At 33.1% G+C, this 12,454-nt stretch overlaps 1 protein-coding gene and 1 long non-coding RNA gene across 2 annotated transcripts; one reads left to right on the top strand and one right to left on the bottom strand.

Annotated features, from left to right (window-relative positions):
• The first annotated feature begins 882 nt into the window (after nt 1-882).
• Nucleotides 883-5,525, top strand: LOC122585836. Its single transcript, XM_043757960.1, has 7 exons — nt 883-1,030; nt 1,420-1,865; nt 1,956-2,181; nt 2,255-3,285; nt 3,393-3,484; nt 3,960-4,002; nt 5,159-5,525. Exons 2-4 carry the CDS (start codon nt 1,422-1,424, stop codon nt 2,794-2,796), a joined length of 1,212 nt encoding a protein of 403 aa, XP_043613895.1. The 5' UTR covers nt 883-1,030; nt 1,420-1,421; the 3' UTR covers nt 2,797-3,285; nt 3,393-3,484; nt 3,960-4,002; nt 5,159-5,525.
• A 3,490-nt stretch (nt 5,526-9,015) lies between these two features.
• LOC122585430 lies at nt 9,016-11,160 on the bottom strand. The gene is made up of 4 exons (XR_006321705.1): nt 10,943-11,160; nt 10,731-10,814; nt 9,805-9,874; nt 9,016-9,215 (listed from the first exon to the last, which is right to left on the bottom strand). It is a non-coding gene; the product is annotated as an uncharacterized LOC122585430 (long non-coding RNA).
• Between the last annotated feature and the right edge of the window lie 1,294 nt (nt 11,161-12,454).

A 12,454-nucleotide genomic window follows, 5' to 3' on the forward strand; every position in this document is an offset into this window, starting at 1 on the left:
ATTAATCACACATAAACAATAAATTTCCTAGAGACTTAGCGGACACGTTGTGTTGACTTAACGACTTAAGGCAACCGTTAAATAAAAGTTCGGGATGTTACATTAAATTAGTAAATAAAGAATATGAATAATATGGTCATTTCAAAATCTTAATTACTAAAAGGGGGAGGAGTATTTTGCTTTATAGAAGTATAGATATAGATATAGATATAGATAAGTTTCTAGGATAGGATATGTGGGTTTTTTGTATGTGTGAAAAGGTAAATTTGGAACTTCGGGGATAAAGTGAGGGTATTTTGGAGGAAAAGAATATGCTTAATGTCTTAATGTTATCTTCTTTATAAGGGGGGTATAGATAGATAGATTAGATGTAAAAATTTTTAAATTTTTATAAAAATTTGGAAAAACTTAGTAGAGGTATAAAAAGTTTAGAGTAAATTACACTTTTCATCCCTAAAGTTGACACGTTTTGCACTTTTCATCCATTAAGTGAAAAAAATTACAATTTTGACCTTAAACTTGACAGAATTTTGCAATTGACATCCCTTGGCTTAAGTTTCAGCCGTTAAGTCTCACACGTGCAAAACACGTGATGGACTAAAAGTGCAAAAGGTGACTAGTTTGCCGATATCTCACTTGTTTATTCGAATTAGACCATGAAACCACCACTCAAGATTAAGTTCTGCACGAATCCTAACTAAGATATCGCATTTTTTGTTGCGATTTTCATTTTTTGTTGGCAATTTTGTGATAATCCGAAAAACTTTGGCTGTTTTGGTACAATCGCAACGAAAATTGGTTATTATAGCGATTTTATCTCCATTTTATTCAATTTAACTTGTTATAATTATTATTTAAAGATTTAAAAAGAATAGGGGAAAGAGGAAATAAAGAAATCGCAATGAACAGCTGAAATTGTTGTGTGTAGCTCTCCGGTGGAGGAGGTGGTGGTTTGTGGTGGTGCCTTTAAATTAGATTAGAAACCCTAACACGTACAGCCGCTTTCTTGTCTTCATTCATTCTTCTGTTGGTATTATCTATCAATCTCACTCCCCTTTTATATGTGTTTATTTATTTATTTATTAATATCATCATCATCATTATCGTCTTCTTCATTCTTTCCCTCTCTCTTTTTCTCTCTCTCTACATATGTGTGTATGTGTGTGTAATTTCGCTTCAATTAATCATTGCTAAAGTACCTTGTTATGTTCATTATTAACATCAATTAATTGCTTTACTCCCCAGTCGCCTTTATAAAATATGTATGTATGTATCTATTAAAATTATGAGTAGTGTAGTATATATGGACTGCTAATCAAGTATCTTGAAAACTAAATCACCTCTCGAGTATCGAATTATTAAAAACTATATATGCAGAGAGACTGTTAACGTAACAGCAGCACTTGTTTGTGGCTGCAGCCATGGCTACCTCTATTGATGATGAGGCAGATGGTGCTAAGGTTAAGCGCACACGCAAAACTAAACTCAACCATACCTCTTCTAATGCTACCAAATTTGTGGACGATGTTCTTAATGGTGACAATGACTTCTGTGTCGAGAATTTCCGTATGGACAAACATGTTTTTTATAAGTTGTGTGACATTTTTCAAGCCAAAGGTCTGCTGCGTCACACTAGCCGCATTAAAATTGAGGAGCAACTTGCCATTTTTATGTTCATCGTTGGCCATAACCTACGTACTCGTGCAGTCCAGGAGCTCTTTAAGTATTCAGGGGAGACCATTAGTCGCCATTTTAACAATGTCCTTAATGCAATTATTGCCATTTCTCTAGATTTCTTTAAGCCCCCCGCCTCTGAAATCCCTCCAGAAATCCGAAATGATCCAAGATTTTACCCTTATTTCAAGGTGATTTTTTCCATTCTTAAATTACTCAATTTTCTGATACTTTATTGTTGGTAACTAACTTTCTGTTTGTTGCTATGCCTACTGTTATAGGATTGTGTGGGAGTTGTTAATGGCATGCATTTCCCAGTGATCGTGGGCATAGATGAGCAAGGACCTTTTCGCAACAAATATGGTGTTCTTTCACAAAACGTTCTTGCTGCATGCTCATTTGATATGAAGTTCCATTATGTTCTGGCTGGTTGGGAAGGCTCAGCACCAGATTTGAAAGTTCTTAATTCAGCTCTTACAAGGAAAAACAAGCTTCAAGTCCCTGAAGGTTTGATGCCAATCTTCAATGTTATGTCATATCAATGTGCTTGAAATGTCATTGACAGTAATTCTTGTTGCAGGCAGATACTTCCTTGTCGATTTTAAGTATGCAAATATTCCAGGGTTCATTGCTCCATATATAGGTGCTCCATACGGGTTATTTGATTATAAAAATGGGTCCCAACCGCAAGATGCAAAAGAGTTATTCAATCATCGCCACTCGTTGTTGAGAAGCATTACTGACAGAACATTTGGGGCCCTCAAAGAGCGTTTCCCCATACTGATGTTAGCTCCTTCTTACCCTTTACCGACACAAGTGAAGTTGGTGGTTGCAGCTTGTGCTTTACATAATTTCATTCGTGATGAGAAACCGGACGACCATATCTTCAATAAGTTTGAGAATGAAGGTTGTGTTCAACAGTTGGAGGAATCAATGGCACAACCACTTGATTTTGAAAAGCCAGAGACGATGATCCATGGAGAGAATCAAATGATGGATGCAGATTTCCCCTTTGATGCCCAACAAGTAGAAAACTGTTCAGAATTGCGTGACGCAATTGCGGCCGAGATATGGAATGATTATATTCATGATTTCCCAATTACTGAAGTATTGCATGGTTGACTTAGCTAGGCACTTCTCCTCTTTTGCTCTTTCTTTTAGATGGTAGCCGGTAGGTACATATTTAGCTTTATTGGGAGGAGGCGGGGTCTCTAGTAATTGTAATTGACATTTTTGATGCAGTAAGAAGTAAGATCAAGTCTGTCTTTGTTTGAGGTGGATCTAAAAAGGACTTGCTAGGGTGTCACCTCAATATACTTTTTTTTTTTTCTGTACTTTTTCTTTATCTCATTGTATAAATTTCTACTTTCGAAATTGCGGAAGAGAAAAATTACAAAACTGTGTTATTTTTATGAGAGGGCCAAAGTGTTCAACTCTTGGAGTCTTGATGGTATCATACGACTTTATATCATGATGGAAATATGTATCTCTGAAGGCTATATGTGGTGTAGAATAATTCTTTTACTCAGTTCCACGAAATTTGCAGTTGCAAGCTTTTCTCGTTGCCCTTGCAACTACCTGCTAGTGCTTCTGCATTATCTTCTAATAAAGGTTCGCTCTCCCCTCCGCTGCTCTGCATGTCATACATCATATTTTCTCTGCAAAACAGTTTCCAGTTTCTAGTTTGTTGGTTCAAATTTTGATGATAATAACTACAGGTATAAATATATAAGGGAGTGAAGATAAATAGATGACCGGAGGCAGCGATCTAAGCCATGTCTCCTATCGACACCTATCCAGCAAAAGACCAGTACGTCCTTACATCATGTTTATACATATTAGTTATAAGAAGACTGCATTTCATCATGTAATTATACTTTTTTTAGTTTTATGATATTTTCGGCAGTGTAACTAAGAAATAGGGCCGTATTTTAGTGCTCAACTGCTGTATGCTTGTCAATAAAAGAAGCATATCTTGGAAGACAAAATGTATCGCATGGAAATTCAATTCTTCTTAGAAAGTCATTGTTCAATTAAGCTGTACCAAAAAATTCCTGTTCAAAATAAACATCCAGAAAACCTGATTTTATAAAATGTTCTACATCTTTAAATGCTGAATGAAGCTCAAAGGACATGGATGGTGACAACCATTGCAATTGACATGTTGAATTGTGTTTTGCAGTATATCAGTTTTCCAAGCTTAGTAGAAATGATTTCACAGTGTCATTATTTATGATACTGTTTTAAATGACTTCTAGTCTTCTACTTTTTTGGTTTGTTGTCAGTGATCCAGAGGATGGACTGTCCGCAGGACCTGTTTTGGCAAAGGTATGCACTCCTGAAAACATAATAATAGAAAATCTCACCTTATTTGAGTGTCTTATTTCGATTATTAGTATGTTCCTGACGACGTTCTAGCAGCAATGGTGATAAGTCCACATTGTCTTCTCATACTAATACATCTGCTTTAGTTAATAACTAGGATGGTTGAGCTAAATGCTTCTTAAGCATTAATTTATTCTAAATCTTTCAACCTAGCATTAGAAACAGGCTAATTTTATACTTCAAGCTATAGCTAAATATGCTTGCTTTTGTTAACTAGTCATTTTTTCCAATATTTTTGTACACTCCTGATCAGTTGAACTCTTTGTGTCTATATATTTTGAGATAGTTACATATATTAGTTCAGTAATAGTCTAGCTTTACTGATTCAGGAAGCTTTTGCGTCAAATATACTCTATGGATGACTTCGAGACATTTGAATATTGACCTATTTCTTATTAAGCTCTGTTTCTTGATTTATCTGCTTGACCCAATAGGGACAAAACACGATCAGGATTGACCTATTCGTCAGTAAATGTGTCAAAGTTGTCACCTTCTAGAAAGTATTTTAAAGATACTTTTTAGAACTCTAGTATATCATGCACAACCTTCACATGAAATTTTATAAGCTGAAGGTCTACATCATAACTCCCGTCCCCTGCACATGAGTGGAATAGAAAACAGGGCATTCATCTTTCAGGCTGCCTTAGAGGCTGCTTAAGAGGTTTCTTTCCATATATTTCTCAAAGTTGATGGTATGGAGCTATGTTGGTCGATTTGTTTTGGGGCACTATGGGAAAGAAACAGAGAATTTCTCTTCAGGGCAGTCTTAAAGGCTGCTTTAGAGGCTTCTTTCCACATATTTTATCATTGAGGGTATGGAGCTGTGTCGGCTGATTGGCGTACTTGTCTTGGAGCACTACTCCCTAGGAAGCAACTGTAGGTCCACTATCTTTTATGTTCGCCATCTCCACGGTGGCGACTCTTGAACATACAGCTAATCAGTACTTTGACCACAAGTGTACTGATACTTCGTGTAGATGATGGAAGAACATTTTTCTCATTAGATGAAGTCTTTTCTAGCAAAAACTTATTCAAATATATGGATGGACAATATAAAGAATTGAAGATTAACTTGAATCTGATTTGGAGTTTTGTTTAGTTTATCTTGTCCAGGTCATCCGAATTGAAGAAGGTGCACTTAGATATGGGCTGAGGCATAGACAATGAAATGCTTATTCAAGAAATGAAAAATTGTAGATGAAAGGATCTCTGTTATACACCCCACCTGCATAATCAGTGTTAAAAATCATAGTCACTTTAGATTGGTCATTTTTAGTGGAGATTGATGATATGATGGTCAAGTGTTTTGCTATATGAATTTTTTGTGATTGTTTTGGTTTGTCTTTCGTGTTGATTCCGTCGTTGGAGTCGACACAAATGGTTAGTTGCAAATTTGTACCGGATGATAACTCGACAAGAGCCATATTAGAAGGATGAATTCAACCTGCCACAATATGATATTGAAATGATATGAACCAAGAAGTGTGGGATGACCATGAGGATAAGATTTTAGCTCCCCTATATATTATACAGAACATTTATTCCATAGTCAACTGATTCGCGGTTTGCTTCGGTTCGGGTTCGCAATTCGGGATCGCAATTCACAGGGCCTCGAGAATCTGGTTCGGGAGGGGTAGACTCATTTCAGTTCGCCTCGGTTCGGTGAACCCGAATTTAGAAAAGTAACAATAGATTCAAATTTTGAATATTATAAAGTTCAAACATTTTTAATACTTCAAAAACAAATTATAAGTCTTTAAAATTAAAAGTTTAAAACGAACTACATAAAATAAAACAAATGCATAAAACTTACTCCATCTTCTGGTTTTTTTTTCCCATCCATTTAATATATTTACTTTAATAATTGCAAATTTTCAATATTTAGTTACTACTTAAATCAAAATCATTGAACCCAAACACAATTTATCGAACTCAGTGCTTCCAAAACGTGAATTTTTCTTGTTCAGATTGCTGGACTACACCCATTTGGGGTCGTCCAACCACCTTCTACTAATTCGGTGTTTTTTGTCTTTGGTTCGCGAAGGAGTTCGCGAATTGGATCGTCGAACCAAGAACGTAATTCGTGGGGTGATCAAACGAATCCTGTAACTATGATTTATTCAATCTCTTGACCTTAATTGTATATTAAGGAAAAGCCCATAAAGCTATTATTTTCGAATGAGGTTGTTCTCCCTATACATATATGAAAGGAAGAAAAAAGTCAAATGTTTTCAACTAGAACGTGCATAAAAAGTTCTAATTTTTAATCTCTTAAATTTATGATAAAAAATACAACACTTTATGCATATTAATAAAAGCTTATATATTATTAATAATTAAGATTTTAAATATCTACTAGAAAAATATTTGCTCAATGTGTAATACTTTAACTAATAAAGATAAGTATATTTTAGATTACAAAAAGCTATTTATTTTTCTATTGCAATTTACGAACTTTTATAAGTAAATAGCTCAAAACACGTTCAATTTTTTAAATTTATTATACATAAACTATTAACTTATTAACCTATCAGGCTATCACTACTACATTATAAAACATTTGTTCCCTTTAAAACAGAGCGGAGCTACTTTAGATATAGAGTGGGCCACGGCCCATCCCATATATGCTAATGATATTAAAGTGTTATACATATTTTGCTGTTGTTTTATTTTATTTACTACTTTGACCCATCCTATTTGAGAAGTTTAAAAATCAATACAGTTCAAAGGTTTACGCATAAGCTTTTTATCTTTTTATGTGCAATGAGCTCTACCAAGTTCTTCTAGAGATCCTGATCAAACTTGCATTATCATTTTGAAAAAGTAGACTTTATATATTTATTATAAGTTTACAACTCATTTGACATGTTTAATATAAATTATAAAATCGAGTGAGAATTTAGAAAAATGACCACCTAATGTTTGTAGTTGAAAAGTTTTTATTATCTTCGGCATTTTATATACTTTATTTATTGCTAAGATATCATTGTTTTGCTATTTGTTTGTATTGTACTACTTTTTATTATATATTGTACTTTTGTTCAAAATTGCTTTTAAAGTATTTTTAGTTTGTATATTTTTAAGAGATGTTTATGTATGTAGTTATCACAGAATTTAATTATAAAGTATATTGTCTTAAGAAAATGAAAGATAAAAACAATTATTTACTACCATTATGATTGTTTCTATGTTATTTTATACTAAGAGCAGCAGAATAAGCTATGTTCAGTTAATTTTTTAGACCATTGTTTGTTTTCATGTACTAATTACATGTTGTTTTCATGTAATATTATGGTTGACTTGCTAAATGGTTTCATTCTTTCAAGGTGTTGTATTGTTGTTGTCTTGGTATAATTTTACAATATGTTATATTGTTGTTCTTTGCTAGCTATATGTCTACTATACATACACATAAATGTTCAACTAGTGTTCGGGTTAAAATTGGCCCTTCCTAGTTCAAATTGTTGGCTTCGCCACTTTAAAAATTTTCAACTTTTCAACTTTTTCAACAATGTACACCTACCAATGCATAATGTATAATATATCTATATACATCTCAACCACTCATTTTTCTCTCTCTTTCATAAATCATTTTATTCCTTTAAATTCATTCAAAATCTTTTATCTCAAAAACCGTACATCGATAGATTATAAAAATTATATCTGTTCTTAAAATTTCATGCTCTTTCTTAGAGATGTTATTTGCTATACTTTCGATGAATTTCATATGGCTAAAGCATTTGGCTATCACACTATATGACATATCAGCTCCTATGACCTATCACACTCTATGACTTATCACCTCCACCATTTTACCGCCGCAATGCGTAAATACTTTGTCTCGTTATTATAAAACATTTGTTCCCTTTAAATTTTTTGGGTAGAGATTCCCTCAAGTTATCACAACTTGATGGGTAAAGTTGCAAAGATATTGACCATTGGATCAAAATCAATGGTTGAGAGTCAAAGATGAATAATGAATTTTGACCATTGATTTCAATCTAATGGTTATGATCCTTCCAAATTTACCCCTCAAGTTGATATTAACTTGAGGGAATCCTCACCCAAATTTTTTTAACTTTCAACCACTCATTTTCATTCTCTCCTTAAATCTAAACCACTCATTTTTTTCTCTCCCCCATAAATCATCTTATTCCTCTAATTCATTCAAAATTTTTTATCTCAAAAACTATACATCGATAAATTATAAAAATTATATGAGTGCTCTTAAAATTTCATTCTCTTTCATTAACGATGTCATTCAATATACTTTTGACGAATTTTTAAATCCGGTGGTGGGGCTCGTACAACTAGGCATTTGACTATCACACTCTATGACCTATCACCTCTTATGATCTATCACACTCTATGACCTATCACCCCCACCATCTCACCGCCGCAACGCGCGGATACTTTCTCTCGGTAACCTATAACAATGTCAATAAATATTAGGCTAATATATTACATTACTAGCGTTGTACGCGTGCGATGCATCGGGGAATAAGAAAAAAACGCCGGTGGTTTGATGGTGGTTTGTGGGGCAACGACGATGAAAAAGAAAAAAAAAATAAGCCGGCGGCAGTGGATGGTGGTTTGATGGTGGTTTTTAGGGCGGTGGTAGATGGTGTTTATGGGGGATAGTGTACATAGAAGGTGGTATTTGGGGTGGTGGTGGATGGTGGTATTTGAGGCGGTGGTGGATGGTGGTATTTGAGGGGAGAAAATCAGAGAAGGGGGGAGTGAGAGAAAATCAGATGAACGTATGTGTATGTAATGAGCGTGATAGAGAAAAAATAGGGTAGTGTAAATTAGGAGGGCATAAAAGACATTTTAAAGATAGAGTTATTAAAAAGGGATGGGGTAGTTTGCTTATTAATGGAGTATAGATTGTATTTGTCACACCCTGCTAGAGCGGAACTGCAGGATGCACAATATAATAGTAGATCGCACGGAAAATAGATCACAACACACCATAACTTACATTAATAAAGTACAAGATTTCAATGTACAAAGAGATGTACTCGCTAAATACATAAGTACCAAAAATTGAGCACATCAAGGTTACACTGAGTTATAGCTAGATAGAAGTACGTTTACTAGAAGAGACTTCAACATATACTGACATAGTAAATGAACGAGAACTTAGTTCCTTGCACCTGAAAAGCATGAGGTAAAAGGGTCAACTACAAAAAAAAAATAGTTGAGTGAGCTCACAGGTATTTATTTATGTACTGTTTAAAAATCAAAATGATTAAAAGAAGAGGATCAATTATGAACCCAATATATTAACAAAATGTACACTATATAGTAAGTATAAATATTTAGGAGATGTAAATAAAATTGCGTGCTTATGAGTCACTATTAAGCCTTGACCATGAACGATGAACTTAACCAATGTACAGCCCGTTCTATCATGACGGGAATGAACTCAAATAATATGCACTCATAAATACGTATATTATGAGTGAGGACCGGTCACTCCTAAACAGCGTTGTCCATAATATCCTAGACTCACAATGGAGTTAATAATAGTGTGATAGTCTCAAGCACGACTAAAGCAGACCATAGATCTAATAAATAATAAGTACTAGGCATAATATAGATAAATGTACTTATATAGATGGATCAATATGGCCATCGAAAAGCTATAACAATATACGTCAATAAGAACGATATAAAAGTAATAGTCATGCTAATCACCCCGCATTTTATAAAAGGTTTGAATAAAAGGGGCTATGAACTCACCTTTTGAAGATGACCTGAGATCAAATGAAGTATGCACAGGATGGTAGTTAACTCCTACGAACGGCTAAACCTAACGATACAATCATATCGATTAGGAACACGTTCTAGAGTGAAACCCTATACTTAACTGTTAATGTTTAAGAAATGCCATGATGTCTTTACGTATTTTATTTATGTATTATTAGCATGTACTTTACTTATAATGTCCAATGTTAATTTAGTAGGTTATATAAGCTTGATTAAAATGTACATATTTGTTTTTCTTAATTTTCCATCAGTTTGACCAGATTTGACTGGGTTGACCACAGTTGACTGGTTTGACCAGATTTGACCACCACTAACTAGCTCTATTACGAAATTTATTTTGACCTTACGTGATTTTAACAATCTCACAATAAAAACTTAGAATTTTGGTTCTTGTTATCAAACTTCCTAACATCATACTGTTGAGTGTTTTACTTTGACCATTTAATGAACATATGTCCTTAATTTGCTGTCCAAAAATCCCAGCCAACATGTGGGTTCGTTATAGTCTCAAAACTTTGTTAAAATATATCTTTTCATCCATGTTTATGTGGTCCTTGGTTATACCCACTTATTATCAAAGTACTCTTTTATTTTTCTTTCACATGTTGACATACATATACAAGTGCAAGTACTTGTAGGCAAATTGTATATGTTGGCTCCATCAAAACATTATATTTTAAGGATTCATATTTGCTAGTATACTCATTCAAGATTTCAATTTTTGGCATAAAGCCGATTTATTCATTAAATAATCCTTGTTCTTAATATTATATAGATACATATGTACCCATAAAAGAGATTTATTTTCAACCCATTCTTTATCCTTCCTGTAAACTAGTGATATACATATATATATTTGTATATATAACATTAGTTTATAAAGAGGTTGAACCAACAACCTTTGAAGATCAGCAACAAATAGAATGAAGGCTGAAGGAGAGCTGTTTGAACAGTAGAAACGAAGTTGAACAAGATGGTTACACCTAAACAAAAATCAAGATTTACTATCACTCTTGATATTTAAAGTTGATGGGTCATCCAAAAATAAAGATGCATGTGTTTAGAAAAACGATCATCTGTAAAATAAAAGAAAGAGGGTATGTTTAACAACCTTAGATACTCCAAATGAAGCTGATTTGTGGCTGTTGTGAGTTGATTGAGCTGTTCCCAGCCCCGAAATTGAGTAGTAGGCGTGTACATTTGATGAGGATCGGTTTTCTTGCAAGATTGCGATATTATTTAGTTGTTATATGATTGTTACGTACTATTTTTTTTTTTCCTTTTTGTGCTACTAGCCGAATGATACACAGAAGAATATGGTTCCTTCTTGATGAAGCATAGAAATAGGGAGTAGTTGGTGAATTATATATATATCTACTAGAAGTACAAGAATAGTGTAGTACTAATGAGAAGTAGTACTATTTTATAAAAAGAAAATAGAATGGACGGTTTGGCTTGCAATTGTTTTGTTTAATTTTCTATTTTATTTTATACTTTGTTTTATTGGGCAAATATTTTAGTGAGTGTTGTATATATTTAGTTTGTATATAGTCTTGACACTAGTAAATTTAATTTATAAGTGATAATAGTTTATATAATTTTTACAATCATACTTAGTTGTATCTTAGTTATATTTGTTTGATTAAACTTGTAGTTAATTATTAAAATGATCTTTGTCGAGGCTTGAATACAATTATGCCATTCAACGTCTTTTTCTTGAACCATTATATTATATGAACTTTAGATAGGCATTTCTTCAGACATATGATAAGTCGTTCAAGTTTAGATACAAAATGATGGATTTTAGAACGGATCTTGAGACTAAAATTTTGACGGGTGTCACAGTATTGTATATTGTAACTAGATATATCTATCGTTCAATTGCTAAAAAATAAGTCTTAACTCATCATCCTAATAATCCTTCTAATATTTTAACTTAATAATATCTATATCTCTATCTATACTACATTATAAAATATTTGTTCTCTCTAAATTTTTTCAACTTTTCAACTATGTACACCTATTAATGCATAATGTACAATACATCTATATATATCTCAACAAATCATTTTTCTCTCCATCAAATCTCAACCACTCATTTTTCACTCTCCTCCATAAATCATTTTATTCTTTCAATTCATTTAAAATCTTTTATCTCAAAAACTGTACATTGATAAATTATAAAAATTATATAGGTGTTTTAAAATTTCATGCTCCTTAATTAGAGATGTCATTCGCTATACTTTCAACGAATTTTTAAAGTTGAGGGAAGAGCTCGTACGGCTAAAACATTTAGCTATCACACTCTATGACATATCACCATCTATGATCTATCACCCCAACTCTTTTACCGCCGTAACACGTGGATATTTTGTCTCGTGTTAAGTTAATGCAAAAATGTAATCCACTAATTCTCTATCATAATTTCATCCTTTGATTGCACCATGTGTCATGATCATATTATTAAGAGGATTTTTAGGAGACAAATTAGGAGGATTGCTCATTTTTTAAAATAGCTTGATAAGAACTTAAGGATAAGTATAAATATATTATTTGCACAAGGATAAATCAACCTAATTGGTGTGTCTAAAGATATGTCTAATAATAAAATGATGACATGTGA

The sequence above is a fragment of the Erigeron canadensis genome, chromosome 1 (genome assembly GCF_010389155.1).
Source record: "Erigeron canadensis isolate Cc75 chromosome 1, C_canadensis_v1, whole genome shotgun sequence".
NCBI lineage: Eukaryota > Viridiplantae > Streptophyta > Magnoliopsida > Asterales > Asteraceae > Erigeron > Erigeron canadensis.